The 21135-nt window shown below is 32.9% G+C and overlaps 1 protein-coding gene across 6 annotated transcripts in view; it reads right to left on the reverse strand.

Annotated features, from left to right (window-relative positions):
- The window catches only part of LCORL (ligand dependent nuclear receptor corepressor like), a 175858-nt gene that overhangs the window by 22799 nt on the left and 131924 nt on the right, over positions 1 to 21135 (reverse strand). For 2 of the 6 annotated variants that reach the window (XM_061191261.1, XM_061191262.1), the window contains exons 6-7: positions 8076 to 8169; positions 5496 to 6748 (exon numbers count right to left, since the gene is read on the reverse strand). The exons of 1 other annotated variant lie outside the window; for it this stretch is intronic. In XM_061191261.1, the coding sequence (XP_061047244.1) occupies positions 5719 to 6748; positions 8076 to 8169 (1124 nt within the window). In that variant the 3' untranslated portion in view covers positions 5496 to 5718. Of the gene's footprint in view, positions 1 to 5495; positions 6749 to 8075; positions 8170 to 20483; positions 20549 to 21135 lie in introns of those variants that run through there. 3 more of the 6 variants (XM_061191263.1, XM_061191268.1, XM_061191264.1) reach the window with 3 other exon arrangements.

The raw sequence follows: 21135 nt of genomic DNA on the forward strand, positions 1-21135 counted from the left end.
GTTGCTGGTGATGTATGCACAAAGATTCCAAAACTTTGCTTAATGCTGATTTTCCTTTTTCCATTTTAGTAGCTTCCTCTGATTTTGCATCAACAGTTGAACTAAAAATAAAAATCAAACAAAAAATGAATTACAGCAAAAATACTAATATCGTAAGGAATTTTAATTTTAACAGAGTTTGAACAAAAGATATTTTGGTATTGCTGGACTCCTAACTCCTATGGAGAGCTGCAATAGTGACATCTTCATTATTGTTTAGCAAAAATAAAATGAAGCACTGGTGATAATTAATTTCCTATGACAAAATATGCGTCAAAGCAAAGCCCTATTTTTTGTGATATAAAAGCTGCTGTTGATGATAGATATGATTATATTTAGAGATTGCTAATGTTTAGTGCTTTGGATATATTAAGAATATTTAATGGAAAGTGCTTTGGAAGGAGTTAAAATTTTTGTAAAGTAGACATTTTATAAATTATTTTGATGGTTATCAGTCCATATTAGTACAAATAAGAAAAATAAGATGTAGGAGAAAATCTTTCTTATCTTTATTTAAAATAGATATTTTTCAAGGTAGTGAAAATAAAATTATGAATAAAAAAGAGTTTTGCATAGTCACAATTAAGGGATTTAGATTTCATATAAATAACAGAATGTCTTTTCTAAGATTAAACTGCAGGCCTTTTAACCTAATAATAAAATAAAAATTGAAGCTATTTAAAAATGAAATCTATTTTTAATTGATTTTAGATACTAAATTAATTACATCAAAACTAAAGGCATTACTTACCTAATTATTTAATTTCAAATGCTGGAAAATGTCCCACTGCAAAAACTAACATACATCTAATGTTAACTAAAACCCAGGATTACTTAGCAACCAATGTAGAGGTCTACAAAAGGCTTTTTAATCGAATACCAGCAGCAAGAAGAATAAAAATATATTAAAAGAATTCTGTTTCAGAAAAGTATCTATTTAAATTAAACATATCACCAAACTCTGTACATGAAAATAGCCTCCCACTTGTGATTTCTTATATTTGTTGTTGTTAGTTCCTGACTTGTAGAAATTTTATTTAGGGTTGGAGTTGAAATATGCTGATTATGAATTGCTATAGAAGATTGTATTTTGTTTAAATAAAGGGTTATTATGTTCATGAATATTAAAAATTAAAGAATTTTTCTTTTAAAATGAAAAGTGAGATTTTAAAAATTTTCCTCCCTAAAACTGGCTTACCCTGTTTCACAGATAAGTATGCAATATTTTATCTCCATTTTATAAAAATTACGTTGAGTAACAAAAACAACAAAGCAAATTTTGCAAATTAGATCAAAATCTTTCTAAAAAAAAGGTATCTTTACTAGATTCAACCAATGTTTCACTACTAAAACTAGCATGTGATCTGACATAAAGTAGCTATCAAAGAGATAAGAAATACGAAATTACAGTAAAACTTTTTAAGTCCACTGCCACCTCTAGACAGATGAAGACAGGGCATGACCTCAGTATCCTTTCTTTTCTGAAAATAATTTTTTGTAAATGTTTTCATGGTTGTGAGTGTAAAATAATTGAACTGACTCTGAAGACTCACTACTGGATAATTCAAGAAACCTATGTAGAGAACAAAGGCAGGAGTAAATGTTAACTATCAAATAAGAAGAAATAAGTGATATTATACTCTTTCCCAGTAAATTAAAAATTATAATTTTCACATAAGCAAAAGAAAACCCCAAAAGTTCTGATAGACACATTTCCAACAGGTTTCTTTAAAAGTTATGTTATGGCCTATTAAACATATCTGTGACTAAATAAAGAGATTTTACATGTTTCTCAGAAAAATACATTGCACTATATTTTAAAGATTAATATGCTTTCATAACAGTTCCTGAAAGGCTCCAATGATTTTTTTCTGTTAGTAAAGTCTAGAGTAGAAATATTAAAAATTCATGACTAGTGTTAACTATTCTGAAAACCACTGATTTTTATAGCTCTCTTTTGACTTTCCAAGGAAGTCTATACTTATTATTTTTAATAATGGAACTTCAAAAATCTCAAAAATACCACAGTGGCCAGTAATTTCTATCTAATGCCGTATGAAGAACAGCTTTAAAAAGTTACTAATTAGATATTCAGGTATTAAGATTATATATATATATATATCTCAGATATTAGATAACTAAGTTCTCAAATTATAAAACTCCACAATATGCTTATTTGCCTTCAATTTTTTTCTTTTCCATATTTGTATGTTAGAATCTCAAAGAAAAACCTAATATATAAGTAAATAGTTGAATACACATAAGCCTCCAATCTAGAATTTATTCTCAATTGATTCTAAAATTGTATGTTTCACAACTCCCTTGTTTTTCATGCTAAAATTTTTTTCTAACCTTTTCCTGTTTGATTTATATATTAAAAAAACTCTGCTTTTTTTCTGGTAAGTTTCTATCCATTTTGCCATTACAAGTTTTGTTGTTGAAATAGTTGTCTTTGGAGAAAGTTAATTTCTAATATTAATATTAATAAAACTGCTTCCTAGAGTGAATCAAAGAAGCCAGTGTAGTCAGTTTTTTCTTTGCTTTTCTTTTTTTTTCTTTTACTGAATGAGTAAATCAATCACACACCAACAGTGTTGTAAATTTAAGTGCAAAAGCATTGAAGTGCTTTACTACAAATTACAACCTAGAAACACGTTAACTGAACAATTAAAATTCATACAATCAGATTTAGATATATAACAACACAAAGTAGAAACAGAATTACAGTACATTTACAACACAAGACAGATACATGAATTCATTAGAAAATATTGTAATAAATAATTCATGAATTATAGTGCAATTGATTTATGCATAAATATAACTAATTGCCTAACAATCAGTTTATATTAACAAAATCTGTCAAAATCAAGGCAGCCACAGAGTTTTACTAAATTACTGCGACAATGGAAATACTGCAATTAAAAAACAAATACAAGTATTTGTACTGTAAACAACTAAAAAAATCCGTCTCACTAAAGTTAGTATACAATTTAATATAAAATTGTCATTAGCTACCAGAAATGGTTTAAACAACTTTACTGAGCAGTAGTTTTCTAAAAACAGAGGCACTGTTTTTTCTTTTCCTTTTTTTTTTTTAAATATAAAATACTTGAGGAACATTCAAATAAGTAGAAAGCACATAAGGGTTGCTTTCACCTTCATTAAAAGTCTGCTGAAACTGGATTTTTCAGAAAATTGTCAGTTAATAAGTAGTAACTGGTAACTAAATTTATAAAGTACTTTGAAAGTTTAACATAAAGAACATCTTAATAGAATCACTGGGGAGAAGGGGAACCCATAAATTTCCCTGCCTTTCCTAGTTTGTATAATCAAAAGTTAACTCAATAATTAGAAACATTTTGTTTCTTTTAAAAGTTATGGGTTGATCATTACCTATAAACTATCAAAAAATATTTAATTTACTATTTCTGACCAAAAATAAATAATACAAGTACTAAAATGCTGCAAATTAACTATAATATTACCTATAAAACTACTGATCACTGTGAAGTCAATAGCAAAATGATCCCTGATTTTATGAATCCTGTAAAGTTTTTGGTCAGGTCATCTTTTAAATGATATAAAAGTGTTCTGTAAGTATCCCTTTACTATAAACTTCTCAATCAATTTATTAATGTAAATATAGTGTGAGGAATAAAAAAGCTCAATACAATATAAATATTATGTAATGCATTCAAGCCCCCAAATTCTTGCAAGTAAAATTCTGTATAAAGAGGTCAATAAAATTGTGTTGAAACATTTACTTTAACTTTGTTTTTCAATGGGGGGGGAAGGGGAAATATATTAAATAATCCAAGTTCTGGCCCTCACAAAATATGGCTTAATTCTTTAAAAAGAAAGATGACCCTGACATCTGCTGTTTTGCAATCTATTATGTATACTTTCTTAGTGGGAAAAAAAAAGCAAGAGGATTCATACCCTAGTATGCAGGTAACATTAATAGCTGAAGAGGGTTCAGTATGGATCTAAGAGACCAAATAACTACTCAGTTGTGTAGTTTCCCACTCTTCAGTTTCCTTAAAGATATGTAAGCAGTTTTTAAATGTAATAGCTGAAAATTTCTTTAGTATTACATGTATATGTGATTATTAGATACACACAAACACAAGTGTAAAAACACATGTATTTGACAAGGTGCACTTATTTTTTAAATTCAGCTTTAAGTATTCCTTTTGGACTTAGGAAAACTGGCTTAGAAAAAATGATCAGAACCTGAATTTTAATAGAGAAAAGGGGCACTCGAAGAATTTTGAATTTATGAAGCAAATCCCCATTCTTTCTATGGAGGCACATGCTTTATAACATTTTACCACTAAAACTGCATACTTCATAAATCCAACATGGATACTCTGAACCACATTTTGAAACTGCTATATAAAATTACTGGTCTCTCTTATGAGTCTAGTAAAAGTTAAAATGCACTGCCCAGCTTCTAACTACCCAATTAGTAGAGAGTTTACATTACTGAAAGTTCAAAACAGCTTCAGTGTTAAATATCTGTAAATCTATTCAAGACCCTGAACAAACTGCAAATTTGGTTATTAGCAAAATGATAATGTATCGCCCACCAAAATGAAATCTGTAATTCATTTTGATAAACTGAAAATGTTTTGAAATGTCACAGCAGCAAATATATTAAAGTTACACTGAGGTTTTTCAATAGTAGGAGTGTGTCACAATCCTTAAAATTTAAAGTAGTCATAACATCAACTAACCAGCACATTTAAACCAAAATTATCATTCTCAAGCTTTTTCTGTGCACATTATAAACATGCTCTAAGTTGCATTCCAACTTTCTTTTCTAACCTTACACATTAGCTTATTTTTCAAATGAAAAACAAAATTAAATTATTTTAATAATTAAATTTAAATTACTTTTTGTTCTTAGTATTCCATCTTACATTAAAGGACTCTATAGCTGCTGGGGTTAACTATGTGTCAGTTTTTTTTAAAGTATATACCTTATAAACCCCAACTTCCTGCTAAATCAACTATTAAATGATAAATATTAAATTTCATTATACATATCATTTAAGGTTTTCTTTTCTATTCCTGGTGGATGCACTTGAGTGCATTTCATATTTCATAGAATGCACTGTAGTGTACTAATACTGTATATATTAATTTTTATTAGTGTGGAGATAGCTGTCTGTTTAAACTTTGATTGGTTGTTTGATATACTTACAACAAATGTAAGTATGCTATGCAAAAATGTTTACAAACTATTAATATATTTCCATTATAAGATGGTTCAACTGAATGGCTGGAGTGGTCTTTCACCAATAAAAATGTTTCACTTGACAATTACTTGTTTTCCCACAATGCTTTATGCTATTGACTACTAAAGAAAACCTGAATCTTTTTCACCTATTTATACAAGGATTAAATACAAACTATCAGAATTAAGTAAGCAACTATATAGTTCTGTCCACAGTGAAAACCCTGAATAAAACTTTTTTTTCAAAAGGCATGTAAGTGGTTTTTGAACTGTAAAATGTCATGTCTCCTGTCAGAGTGAGCATCTGTAATTCCCACATGTGTGTATACAGACACACAAATACACACTTGTGCACATACACACGCACGCAAACACGCACACACACACGCACACGCACATACACACACGCACATACACACGTTTTCCTAACAAGTAATCTACACAGGCTTGCCGCTGTTTTTGCAGCTGCCAGTCCCTGAATCTGTCACATTATATAACCCAGTGTCTGGTAATCGGAGTTTCTTCTTCGGAGGAGTCTTCAGTGTTCCAGATCTTTCTTTTACCTTGTATTCTAAAGTGCTGTGAGGTACCCCATAAATTCCTTGTGCTTTGGAAACACTCATTTTTCCGCTCATTACCATTGCAATAGCCTCTTCCATTATTTCATGATCATATTGCCGATAACGGCCACGTTTTTTCCTGGGCTGCTTATTATCTTTTCGATCCAACCCATCTTCAGTATTTTCAGAGGTTCCATCAACTGTTCCATTTTTAGAATTAAGACACAAAGGAGAGAGGTCCCCATGTAGAAAATAAGAGTCAACACTTGAGTGAGTTACGGGCCCAGAACATTCTATTTTGTTCTGTTTAGGGAGTATATTTTTCAGTTTTTGGAGAGCTGATCCTTCCAGGACTGGAGAGGTTTTGGAAACTTGATACATAACATCCAGCAGACCAGGACCATCAGGTTGTGGTTTTGAAACAGAACTTACTCGTAGCTGAGGAATTTTTAACTGTACAGTAGGATGTGTTTCATATTGTAGGCTTTCATTTTTTTCTTTAAATTGAGTAACCATTTTCTGTAGAGTTAACTGATGGAGGTAACTGGAAGCTGTTGGGAATTTTAATTCTGAGGTTTCAAGTAGATTGAGTTTACTTTTTTCTGTGCGCTCTGCTTGAGCTCTCGCCCACAAGGCTACTTTTTGCAGCACTGCACAAGTTTCTTTACTGTCTTTATATGAATAACTATCATTGAAATCTCGAGTTTTGTTTTTAAAAGATGCAGGCTTCCCTGCTGGTAAGGCTTCTAAGTGGAGAAGTAAAGTTTTTTGAGGTATGCCATAAAGTATGCCTGCTTTATTTATGTCCAGTGCTCCAGACTGAATGTCTTTCAAAGCTTTTGAGAGCAAACCATCTGCAAACTCAGCACTTCTTTCCACATAGTCCTCTCTGTTTCTGTGTAGTCTCCTGGATGGATGGAATGAAACGATGGTAAACTGATGCATGAGAGACTCTCACACAGCTATGGAAGGGGAGGGTCCACTCCTTTATTATACTCCTTGCTTAGGTAACATCACTGCTTATGACTCTTTTAAGTCTGTGAGATGTAGTAGTTGCTCCTTATCAAAGCAAACGCTATAGTCCTGGTAGGACAATGTGTCAATCATACGGTGGCCTCAACGGGCAGACCTTCCAAGAACATAAAATCCTAACTCAGTATTTGTAAAAATATTCTCATGATGTTGCTATTCCTCTGACAGGTGCTTGCAGAGCAACACTTATAATTTTTTTACAATTAGAGTTCCATTATATAAAATACCCAAATCCTAAAGGAGTTTTTGTTAGTAGAAAAGTGACGTTACCGCTAAACAAGTAATAAAAGAGTCAACCCCTTTAAAGGAAATTTGTAGCAGCAAGAATATTTCCAAACACAAATACCCCATATTTCCACAAGATTAATTTTTCTCTAGATAAAAACTTAAAATCTGAAACAAGTAGATAAGTTATATTTGGGTAAAATACTTTTAGATTTTATACATGTTATTTCTATTTCAAATGTATCACTGTAACTTTTAAAGTTTCTTAAACAGAAAGCTCACTATACCTCATGACTCAAAAAGCTATTACAGCCTTAGTTGAAACAGATTACACTCTACATCTGAGATTTAAATGTTACTAAAAAGCTTCCTATGCAGTTTGTTAATGGGAAGATGCAAAAGTTACCAAAAAAAAAAAAAAAAACCAAAAATCCAACAGAACAGCATTTCACTATTAACTATTTAATTAATTTAACAACAGCTTTTAAAGCATGAAAGGATTTTTTGTGGTGATTACTAGATAAAGTAGTCTGCCACCACACCTAGAACACAATGAAAAAAATCTAAACACTGTTAAGTTAGTTATAAGAATTAGTAAGTATAGTACTTTTAAAACTGGCTGATTGTTTAAAAAAATTAAATAGTGAAATTACATATTTTCCTTAAAATTGCCTCCTAAATATTGAATTTAAAATTCTCTTTACTCGTCCTGCTTCTTAGTTTGTATTCTATGATTAATTTGGTAGTTCATTTTAGTAACATGAACTAAAGTTTGGTGATTGTTCTGATAACTTTTCTTTAACAGAAAGAATAAAAAAGAAAGAGAAAGGACAAATGAAAGGTATGAGAGACACACACTTATGAGTGACAAAAATTCTGGAAGAAAACTATATATGTCAATCTATTCAGAGTAGTATTAAGAGTTCTCTCCATAATTTTATATTAATATTAAATTATATTTCCTAGATATTGCTTACCCAGCCATTGAATTTTCAGAAGAAGGATCACATATGGATGACTCTTCAGATTTTATGCTGGTTTTCTTTGTAGAGAGATCTAACACTCCATCCCCTATAATTTTTGCAAGAGAAAAAACTTTATATTTGTGACAGGTAATCCTTAACATTTTAACATTTCATATTTTGATGATCTACTAATTCATGACCTAAAAATTAACACTTGTATCTGACACATGGCCATCACCAACTCGTCTTGTGGTTTTAGCAACAACACATGACTGGGAAGGCACTACATAGGAAAAAAGAACCGAGAAGGAGCTGGCACTGCCAAGTGATATGAAGAAACAAAGAGACTAGATATAAAATGTTTAAAATCCACCCTTGGTCACCTTTTCCACTGTTCTGCAGTGAACAGCCATTGACTGCTCATTCAATAGAAACATGACTGCTTCCTATTCAAGGCTGCCCAGATGATGCTTTGGGAAAGTAGGAATAATGTACGCTGAACAAAACAGAAAGCATAGAAAATATGATGATGAATAAGAGAGCGATACTTAGCATTTACTAGGACTAGTAATATGTGGGACACATACTTTAGGTAATCTGTGACTCTATGTACAACCAATCTAGTTTTTAGAACTCAGCATAAAATTTTCCTGTTTTAAATAACTGAAATGTACAACAGTTGAATCACTGCCTATGTAATGTATTGTGGTTATATCTGTGATTGGATGAAGACACAACAATATAACATTTTAGGAAAAATAAACTGTTAGAAAACAACTGCCTATGTATTTGTTACTAAAATGTAGTTATTTTTATTACTATTATAATGTTGAATTTACATAGATGAAGCTTCAATGATTCAGATATGTTGTTAATCTGATAAACTTCAAAATCAAAAAGAATAAAAATAAATTATGAATTTAAAACACAGCAATACATACTGGGAATATGTCTACAGATAGCTAAAAAATTGAAAATTAAAGCTACAAGAAATAATTTTAAGAAAACCCGTGTTTAAAAAATATACTAAAAAATTCAACTAGGTTTAAAAATAATTTAATTATGTGCAAAGCACTGTTTTAGGAACTTGGAGACCAGCAGTAAAAAAAAGGTATACAAAGTACCTATCCTCACGGTGGTTGTGATCTAGTTAGATAATTCATACACCACCACCACTGACAACAACCATATTTCAGGTTGATGATCAGTGCTACTTAGGAAAAATAAAGCAGAGTGAGCTGATAGAGTAATGAGGGTAGGACTAAGGCAGCTGCTATTTTATCAGGTATTATCAGGAAAGGCCTCTTGGACTTGAACAGAGTCCTGAACAAAGTGACGGTATCAACCAAGCAGATTATCTTGGGGAAAGCTTGTAGAAGGATCAGTTTGTGCAAAGGCTATGATATGGAATCATATCTGGAATGTTTAAGGAACAGCAAAGAGGCCAGGGTGACTAGAGTGGAGTAAGCAGACTGTGAGAGATGAAATCAGAAATCAGGCAGGTCACACAGGGCCTTGTAGGCCATGGTAAGAAATTTTATTTTGAAAGACAAGAAACCACTGGAGGATTCTAAGCATAAATCTGGCACAATTTTAATTTATGTTTTTAAAGGATCAATCTGCTGTGGGGAGAATGGACTGCAAGGGGCTAAGGGGGGAACAGGGACACCTGTTGGGAAAGTGCTATGCTATTTCTCACCTCTAGGCTTTCACACTTTCAATTAGTTTCCTCTGCCTAGAAGTCTCTTAATCCTCTCCTTCTTCTATCCCCACACTCATCCTAATATTCACCAAATCTTACTCATCATTCAGTCATTCATGACACAACTTGAACTTGGTTGTCATTATTCTAGGTTCCTATACTTGCAACACTTACCTAGAGTATTTAGCATTTAGCAGGCTATATTCTAGTTGCTTATTGACTTACTAGTGTTAGCCACCAGACTATAAGCTATGTGAAGGCAGAGATCATGTCTATTTTATTTACTGATGTATCCCCACTGCCTACAATAGTGGCTGGCACATAATAAGTGTTCAGTAAATATTTGCTGAGAAGAACTGAGAGGAACTGGAAGGAATTCAGTTATTGCTAGAGGTTAGAATGCCTAGATTGAAAGGGTAAAAAGGGAGACTGGACAAACAAAGTACATGGTACATAACTACCTTAAAAAATTATTAAATGAAGTATCTTGCCCCAGTTTATCCATCCAGCCCAATCTTAGGCTTAGTCAACAACTCATCTCAACCATCACACTTCCTGTGTATCTAAACCACTTGCAGTTCCTCAAACATGCTATGTGGTGTCAGGTCTCTCAAACTGCAGGGCCTGGTTCCCTCTGCCTAGAATGCTCTTTCCACTTTTCAACTTGCCAAACGTCTCATCTTTAAAGACCCAGATCCCCCCAAGTAGAATCTTAGTGTTCACCTTGTCAACAGCATCCTATAACACTTACGACACTCTCATGCAGTTTTTGATTTACGTATCTTTTTCTTCCATGAGACTGAATTCCTCAAGGTCAGGAATCCTGACTTACTCATTTGTATTTCATAAACAAAAGTAGAGTGCTATAGCCTACTAAAATAGAGAAATGAATGTTGTCTTCTCCTTTACTATCTCATTTCTCTTCTTCAGCACTTAAAATTTTACTATTTTAAGGTCTTATAAGACCATCTTCAGAAGTCATTACTACCTAGTCCATATTCAGATTTATCACTGAATTCACTCGTTTTGATTCTGCTCGTTTTATGTAGTTTATAGCATATAAAATACACTCTTCATAAGTGTGTTATTCCTTGTCAATGTTACAGAATAAATTAATGAATTTCTCCAGTTCTAAATTTTAGACTTTTGATATGGTCGATTTCAGGTTAACTACTCCACAAACCATAAATAAGGAGGTGCAGAGAACTCCTTCTCTCTCTCCTTTACATTAACTATGCAAACTAGGCTGTAGCTCCCTAGCTAGGACAGTAAAGGTATTCTTGTCCTTTTTGGACCACTCCTTGATTGATGGCTTGATAGCTAATTTCAGTCTTGAGGATGAGCTAGACTTAAGCCCTGTTCCATCTTTAAGAGAACTACCCAAATCAGGCCTATATTCCTGATTCTTCTTCTTCAGGAACTCTAAACAGTGGCCCAGGTGAGAAATGCTTTTATCTTTTTTCCAAAACCCATTCTCCATACCTAGGCTGCCCATGTTATCTACAAAAAAATCTCACTTTTTGTTAGTGGTTTTGTCACCTATATTAAAGTATTTTGCTGGTATCATGATTCCTTTTTCCATCATAAAGGCTGTGGCTCAAGAGCTAGAAAAATCATAAAGAGTAACCCCTAGGATTATCTGAAATAGAAAAAACAAAAACAGTAAGAGAAGGGGAGAAATAGCTTGGGAACTAGGATTAAGAAAAAGAAAAAATCAGAAATGGCAAAAAAGGGCATTTTCTTGCCCCTGCTGCTGATTTGCATCTATCAGCATCACTTCTTCACAATGGAGATATCACATCATAACTAGATTGTTTTGTGTGTATACATTTTCAAAGTACTAATAATTAACTTGATGGATAAAAAGTAAGCACTTACCATGCTAAATGCTTCAGGGCAACAGAAAAATAAGTAGAAGACAGAAAGAGAGACTGAAATTTATTTACCATTCACCTATTGGTAGGTACTTAGGCTGTTTTAGTTTTTCACTATTACAAACAATTCTGAAGCGAAAATCCTTCTAAATGTTTTCTTGTGTTCACGTATAAGAATTTTTCTAAGATGCACACCTAGGAGTGTAAGTGCTGGACAGAAGGGTATACATTTTGAACTTCTGTAGATATTACTAAAATTTTTTTCCATAACCTTGACAACACTTGGTGTTGTTGAGATTTTTAATTTTTGCTAATCCGATGAGTAAGAAGAGCAAGTTGCAGGAGTAAATGAACATGAATGCATTTGGTATGCATTTATGTGAATCTCTAAAGCACATAAAACTATTTTGCTTAGAGATGCATAAATAGGTATTGTCAGAGGTTGCTTTCAAGGATAAACAAAAGGATGTGATAGTTCCTCAAGAGAAAACATATTAGAAGCAAATATGATCAAATAACACATTTATTAGTTCTGGGTGGCAGGAACATGATTATTACACTGCATTTTGCTGTATATAAGAAAATTTTCCAAATAATAAAAACAGATTGTTTCCATATACTGGTTGTAGACTGAGCATTAACAACACGATTTAATTATTTCTCAGCAAACACTAGTGCAAAAGGTATAGAATTAAAGAGAGGCTGATGTAATCTAGCAACAAGGTCAGGTAATTGTCTACATGACACTACCAGATAACTTTAAAAATGGACTGGTGTTTGGAAAATTGAAACCATGACCAAATTAAGCAATTTCTTGAGTATCAACATTTTATTGGGTTAATTTTTTTGAGAATTTGCATTCCAAAACCAAGATTTGGATTTCTGTTTACAAATTATTCTCAGCTCTGTATTCTCCTGTAAATTCCTGATGAAGAATCTATTAAAAGCAGACAAATACAACCCTCATAATACAGAATTGTCTTTCACTCCTCCAAGGACACCATTCTTTCTCATCTCTTACCTGTCTCTGTCCATTCTTCAAAGTATGCTCTATGCTCTCTTGGCCTGGCTAACTTTAACACATCCTTCCGGATCATCCCCTCAAAGAAAGTTTTCCTAATTTTTCCCCAGCCTTCTTTCACATTCCCATAGCACCCTCGTATTCTTCTATACTGTATTTATGATGTGTTATTATAATTTGCCTAGTTTAGCACCTGAAGCCCAATAGTACTGTGGGGATTTAGTAACTATGTTTAGAATCTATTTACGATTTATATCTAATTAAGTATACTTACTTAGCTGATTTTCTCACAAGACTCACTTCTAAGCAAGGGCCTGAAAGCAATAGTACCTCAATAAAGACCAATTCACTGACTCATCAATGACTTGCTCAATTCTGTCACATCAATCCTAAGCATACAGCACTGCATACAGCAGACCCTGACTGACAAAATAATCATGAAATAAATGAACTTTGTTCAGCTAGTCAGAAAATGGCAGCACAGTCAAAAAGTTGATATCTATATGGGAGAGAAGTTAGCTTCACACAAAGAGAAACTCCAGTTCAGTTAAAGAGGCTGAGAATGATTTTTAATCATCAATTTCTATATTCGTTAGGCTCTAATAATAACAGATTTTTCTTTAGAAATGTCAAGTTGATGATCACTAACCACTAAATTAAATATGAATATTAAATATATTAAAAACATATTTATTAACTCCTCACAATATTATTGGTCTCCGGTTGCTATACAAGACAAATTCATCAAGCTCAGTCCATACCTGAGTATGGACATGAGTTAAAAGACCTTCAAAAACACATTACCTATCATCAATATTAAAGATGAAATATCAGTAAGATTCAGTACATGAAGGCAAGTGAATTTTAATGACAAAATATCACATACATTTTGTTGTTTGGACAAGGGGAAAATATTCCAAATTAAATTTCATAATAACACTAATCACTAGCAATAAAACTTTCATCCAAATCAATGCAATGTAACATTTCATGGTTTGATGCAAACCTATGTTAACAGTTTTGATAAATACTTTAATACTATTTCTACTTTGTCTCTGATCACCTCTTATCTCTCTCCTTAAATGGGTCTTCCTGTCTTTTAGCCCCTCACTGTATTGTTCTAGTCAGCCTTCAGCTCTTGTTTTTCCCTACTGTACTCTCTAGGAGATTCCCCTGATTTCAAATATTAATCATTTATATTTAACTGATTTCTAGAAAACAGAGCTTATATAAAAATCTAAATATATAAAACCATAACATTTTTATAGTGTGCAGAACACCACTCTAAGAGCATTATATGTCTTAACCCCACTTACGGCTCACACAACTCAATATATAAATAGGTTTTATTTATTTGCAATTTTTAATGATAAAACTGAAAGCAAAAGAGGTTTTAATTATCTTGCCCAAGATAACTGTAAGTAGTGAAATGCCATTCAAACTCAGGCAGTTATTCCAGACTCTGTATTCAACTACAATTCTAATCTGTGTAATGTGTTAAAAAGTCAAGTTACAATGTTGGTAATGACGCAATAAATTTGCCACCATCACACATTACCAGTTTAGGAACAAATGCTTTTCTAAATAATCTAGTAATATGCTATCAAAAACCTTAAAAATGTTCACACTCCTCTAGGCATCTGTCTTAAGAAAATAGTATTTAACATTTAAGTGGTTTTATATACAAAGATATACCAAAGATTTCAGTATTACTGATAAGCACAAATATATATAAAATACACACTTAATATAATCTCGCTAATTTTCTGCTTTCCCCAAGTTTGCCAAAATGAGCATATATTCATGAAGAAACCCCACAAACTTATTAACAAAATAATACCAAAGTGTAAAAGCAATCACTTGGGTTTATCCAAATTTTATTTTAAAATTGTTTTTGTTACTTGTTTAACCACTGAGTTAAAGTTTCAGGGTCATGGAGGAAATAATATCAGAGTAGCACATCAATTAAGCTTTAACATTGGTTTTTCCTTCCTTCATTTGCCTTCCTCTGCACATCAAACACTTTTTTAAAAGGGAAGAGTTATTGCTTTCTCGATGTGTTTTTATTTAGTGCATACATAGCTGAAATCCCATAGAATTCACTCACCTACTATTTACTAATAACGACAAGGGACAAAATAAATCAGAGTGAAGTGCTTATAGTAAATTAGGATGTAAAAATTAATAATACTAAATTTAATTAGGAAATATTACTGGTAAAATTAAACAAGGTTTCAGCACTTCCACCATATGCCATTTTAGAATTTCATTGCAGTTCTTTTTTTCTTTCTTCAGTTATTCCTACAAATACTGAACTAAAGCAAGGTTTCAAAAGGCTTCAAGTCAATACCTTGAAAAATATTTTTAAAAACACACTCTCTTTTTTATCCCATGTATTATACTGTGTATTCTGTAAGTTTAAGTTTCAACCAAACATTTAAAATGTGGGATGTATACTTATTACAACATCATATTGGAAGACTTTAGATTTGCTAGCCCTTAACATGCTCAGCTAAAAGTGATTTATGAGTTTTAAAAATCTTTTTATTGAAATACAACATTCATAACAAGAATGAACCTAACTACACAATTTAATGAATTTTCACAAACTGAACATTTCGATGTAAACAGCACCTGGATCACCACCATCAACCCAGAAGCCCCCCATCATATCTCCTCTGGTCACTAACTTACACCTACCTCCACTATCTTGACTTCTAACAGCTTTATGCATGTTGTTTTATGCAGCAATTTCACTTCTAGGAATATGTCCTAAGGTGAAAATTAAGACTGCAAAATCTCAGCTCGAGCATGTTCACTTATATATCTGAAGACACAGAATTAAGTATAATGTGATCCTTCCAGAAAATTGAATACTATTCAGCTAAGTAGATCAATTTAAGTATTAAAATGGATCTGTAGAAAAACAGTAACATATGGATGTTTAAAAATATTTTAAAAATACAACTTATAGAGGATTATATAATGAATAATTTGTGGGAATGAGCTCTGGGAAGAGAGAGTGAGACTGTGTAAGTGTGTGTGTGTTGAGTATGTTTTTCCAGAAAATGATTTGGAAGGATTGAAAACCGAAGCAGTTACTTCTGGGTGGATAAATATAAGATCAATGCATAGCTTTACAGTTCATTCATTTGATTAATATTTATTGCATGGTTATAATATGCCAGTCATTTTTCTAAACGGCACAAAGGAAACAGTAGGGAGCAAAACAGAAAATGTTCCTGCTCTCATGTAATTTACATTCTAGTAGAACAGAGAAAAGTCAATAAAATATTAATTTCACAAGGTGGTAAGGCCTTACAATGAAAATAAAACACAGTGACAGAAAAGAATAATAACAATGGCAGGTGGGAAGAGGTTACTATGTTGGAATAAATGATCAGTTAAAGCCTCTGGGAAGATGACTTGCTCTTTCTTAAAAAAGAAATTTAATTGAGATACCTTTCAAAAATGCAAAAATATAGAATGATTCCTTCTATCCACTCTTCAGTTTATACAATTACCTAAATTTTTGCTACACTTGCTCTATTTATCTCTATCTACTTAAGTATTTTAAAGTTAATTCCAGCTGTCACATCATTTCTATATTCTTATGCATCTTTAAACATATGAACATTTTTATACATAACTATAAAAATTCCTTGTTATCACCTAATACTTAGTTTGTACTGAATTTCCTCTAGTGAGTCCAAAATGTCTTTTTACAGTTTGTATGTTCAAATTAGGAGCTAATTTGTCTGTGTTATTCTTGATGGCTATGTCTCTTAAAATTTATAGCAGCCCTTTCCCTCATTGTTTAAAATAATGACACTGACTTTTTGAAGAGGCCAGGTCATCAGTTCTACTAGAGAATGTCTTACGTTATGGTTTGTTCTTTTTACTCTCCTATGGTGTCGTTTACTTTGCTCTAAAGCAAATGGTCCTCAAACTTTTGGTTCTCAACGATCTCTTCACTCTTAAAAATTACTGTGGGGCTTCCCTGGTGGCGCAGTGGTTGGGAATCTGCCTGCCAGTGCAGGGGACATGGGTTCGAGCCCTGGTCTGGGAAGATCCCACATGCCGTGGAGCAGCTGGGCCCGTGTGCCACAACTGCTGAGCTTGCGCGTCTGGAGCCTGTGCTCCGCAATGGGAGAGGCCGCGACGGTGAGAGGCCCGCGCACCGCGATGAGGAGTGGCCCCCGCTTGCCACAACTGGAGAAAGCCCTCGCACAGAAACGAAGACCCAACACAGCCATAAATAAATTAAAAAAAAAAAAAAAATTACTGTGGACCTCAAAGAACTTTTGTTTAGGTGAGTTATAATATTTACCATATTATAAATTAAACTAATTAAAAACTTTAAATATTTGTAATTGATAACTCTATAAATGTTAATGTTTATCAAAACATTTTAATGAAAAATAACATTGTCAAAATAAAGTGAGAACTTTAAAAAATAATTTTGCAAATCTTTTAAATGCCTAGCTTCTAGTTTAATAGGAGACAGCTGGATTCTCATATATGCTTCTGTATTCAATGTGTTCAGAAATCATACTTCAGCCTCTGACTGACTCCACTACACACTTGTGAGAGAATGAGAGTGAAAAGGGCAAATAATATGTTATTATTAGTTTTGACCTGGTGTATCCCCTGAAAGAGTTTCAGAGACACTGAGGGCTTCCTGGACCACATTTGAGAACCACTGACCTAAAAAATTGCTTAGATTCATGTTCAACGTTTCTGGCAGGAATAGTTCACGAGTGATGTATAAAGTCTATTTCTAATGATGCTTAAGTGATCAGTGTATTCTGATGACAACAGCCTGACCTCTCCATTGTAAAGTTCCCCAAGCAACCTCTCCTCTAATAGTTTTATCTTCTGATAATGTTTGATTCAGTTATCTTACTAGGCATTGCAAAATAATAATATTTTAAGTCTGTCGTGTCTGCCATATTTATTAACTGAAATTCTTCTTTAAGAATCTTCCTCAAAAGGCTATTTGGTTGTCCTGAAATACAATTTGTAAAAGCAAAGCAAAATAAATGCTTAACTCTTTCCTCTAATTGCTCATTTTCAAAGTAAGGAGTTTGGTATGCTATGCTTCTCCAGTGTAGACTAATGACTTTGAGGGGCACCTTGTGTTTTTTTTTTTTGGATTATCATGAACTAATGGATTTTAAAACATTCAACATGTTTCAGTTGAAACTGTTCTTCCTTTTGATGCTTAAATGTTCTCTTATTTGGCCAATGGGGAACCCTTAACGTTGCCTCCTGTATTTGGTTGACAAATTAGTCTTTGGCACGTCCTTGCTTGCCGGCACAAGACGTTCCAGGCTCATCTTATACATTTTCTGATCCAGACCTGGATTCCAAAGAAGCCTATTTCCCTTTAAGGGAAAATAATGTTTAGAAGACCACAATCTTGGTCTAAATTCAAGGCCACTGAGCTGTCGTGTTATTGCTTTTAGAATATTTCAGTGGTCAGACTAAGAAATGCACATTTTTGAAAAGAAAAAAAAATCATGAGTTTGCAGTGACATTTCCAATCTACACATATGTAATATTACAGGGCGTTTACTTTGATTTTACACTTGTTTGTTTCTTCTCTTACCCTGAAAATCTTGGTTTCCCAAAACAATGTTAACATGATTATATATTTGATTTATCCTAGAGATCCAAAATAACAATGGCAATATTATTACTAATATTACTAAAAGAAGTTTAGAATTTCTTTGAAGCACTCCTTTGTCCTTAAAATATATTCCACCAAGAATGTATAGTCAAAATACTGGGTAAAGTCACCTGACATCATTCTTTTCTCAGTGTTAATATATTACTAACTTGATGCAGCTATGCTCATTTGTTACATTCTTTTTCAAATTTTAGGGATTGCTTTAACTTTAAAAAATGCTTATTCTTTGGGATCTGAACATTTATATAAAACTACATAACAAGGTCCATTCACAACACTTCTATCCTGCCTCCTCCGCCTCATTTACTTCATTCCCTTATAGGTTTTATCTTTCCTGCTTTGTTTATACAAAAAGAGAACATATATATACTGTTCTGCATCTTGCTTTTATCTCCTAAAACTTGAAAATGTCACTAAAAAGGGATCTTTCTCACCCTTTTTATTCAAATGCTCAGTTTTCCACTGTGTGGATGTACAATAATTTAGTTAACCATTTGGGTTACTTCTAATCCCTTGCTATTATAAGTAATGCCGCCCAATGAATAACCTTGAGTGTATATCATCGATATTTGTGTAAGTGTAATTATAGGCTCAATTCCTTGAAGTGAGATTTCTGGGTCAAAGAGTAAATGCATATATAATTTTAACACGTATTGTCAATTCCCCTCCATAAGGATTCTACCAGTTTGTATTCCCCTAGTAATGAGAATACTAGAGAGTGCCTGTTTCTTCACAGTCTCACCAGAAAGATTATGTTGTTAAACTTGAATTCTTATCAGTCTGATAGGTGTGAACCATATATGACTGCATTTCCTATGAGTTTATAAGTGTGTTTCCCTATGTTTAAAGGCTTTTAAAACCTCTTCTTCTATGAACTGACAGTAAAACAATGCTCATTTTTCTATCAGTGGTATATCTTTCACTTCTCAATTTTTTGAAACTCTTAATGCATTAGAGTATTAGTCCTTTACTTTGTAATATAAATTATAAATATTTTTTCATAGACTACTATTTCTCTTCGGATTTTTCTAATGGTGCTTTCTTCTTTATCACCCAGAAGTTATTTTTATACACTGGAATTTATTATTCTCTTATTGTTAAGCTGATATTCTAGCTAAGATATAAATGATGAAGAGGGCCAAGCCAGAGAAAGAAGAAGATCTAAAGGCAGAGTAATCCAAGAAAGCCATCAGCAAGAGTGAAGGTTCAGAAGTGAAGTAAGCTTAGAATGTGTCAGAAATAGACAGATAGTGTGACTTGCACATACTAAGCCAGGAAGAGAGGAAAAGGAGTAAGTCCAGAGGGGTAGACAGGGACAAGGTCTTAGCAAAGCCATGTAGGTCATGGAAAGAAAACTTAAATTTTGTTCTTCATGTAATAGAAAACTAAGAGGAAGATTTAAATATAGAAGTAATATCAGCTTTACTTTATTCAAGCTGTTATTTTGAACCCCATTTTGGCACACTGATAACTTCAAAGTTAAGGTACATATTATGAAAGCTGTATTTGGAGGGAAAATACATGAAAAAAATTATAAGGGAAACAAAAACTCAGTGAATTATCACCTGGAAACCATGTGGTGATAGAGTGGCCAATTTTATATCAAACTCTAACAAATATTCAGGAAAAATGTAATGGCTATAAAGAAATTGATTTCTTTTTCTTTTTATACTTCATACAGCTAACTAGGTTAGTCAAGTGACAGTTACATGGCAAATAACATTTATTTATAGAACTTCTGAATTTAAAGTGCATGGCTTTTTGTGATATTCTTTACAAAACAGAAAAGAGAAAAATCCAGCTTAAATATACCATAACAATTATATTTCTTGACACTCTATAATCTGACTTTAGGGAAAAGCTTTGACTAGTCTCTTGATTTTTAAGTGACTGAGACAATCTTCATACAGTTCCTCAAACATACCTGATTTGCTCCTGCCTTCTTTGATTTCTGATATTTTTTTCTCTGTTTTTGATATTTCTTCTGCCTGGAATGCCCTGCCCTCAGATCTTCATGTGGAGGACTTCTTCTCATTATTCAATTCTCTGTTCAAACTCACTTCTTCAGGGAGGCTTTCCTGACCACCTTACCTAAAATGATCCTCTCAAATCACTCTTGATATCTTGCTTATTGATTCTTTTTGTAAAATTAGGGGCACGCTGACAGGCATATTTCAAAACAGTAACAAATAACTTCTGGAAATGGAAAAATAATAACAAATTAGAAACTCAAGACAAAGGTTAAACAGTGATTAGAATAGCTCAAGAGGGAATCAGTGAATTGGAGATAGTTCTAAATTAAGTAATCAGGATATAACACAAAGGGACAAAGAGGTGGAAGATATGAAAGAGAAGATAAGAGATATGAAGGATAGAATGAGAGGATCCAAAATATGTCTCAGTAAATTTTGACAAGAGATAAAATGGGAGCTGCATTATATTGAGAAGATAATAGTTGAAAAATCACAATTGATGAAAGAAATTTGTCCTCGGTTTTAGAAATGATAGGACTTCCAAGCAGAATGAAGAAAAGAAATCTATACCTGGGACTTCCCTGGTGGCACAGTGGTTAAGAATCTGCCTGCTAATGCAAGGGACATGAGTATAAGCCCTGGTCTGGGAAGATCCCACATGCCGCGGAGCAACTAAGCCCATGCGCCACAACTACTAAGCCTGCACTCTAGAGCCCACGAGCCACAACTACTAAGCCTGCATGCCACAACTACCGAAGCCCACGCACCTAGAGCCCGTGCTCTGCAAAAAGAGAAGCCACCATGATGAGA

The sequence above is a fragment of the Eubalaena glacialis genome, chromosome 5 (genome assembly GCF_028564815.1).
Source record: "Eubalaena glacialis isolate mEubGla1 chromosome 5, mEubGla1.1.hap2.+ XY, whole genome shotgun sequence".
In the NCBI taxonomy this organism is placed as follows: Eukaryota; Metazoa; Chordata; class Mammalia; order Artiodactyla; family Balaenidae; genus Eubalaena; species Eubalaena glacialis.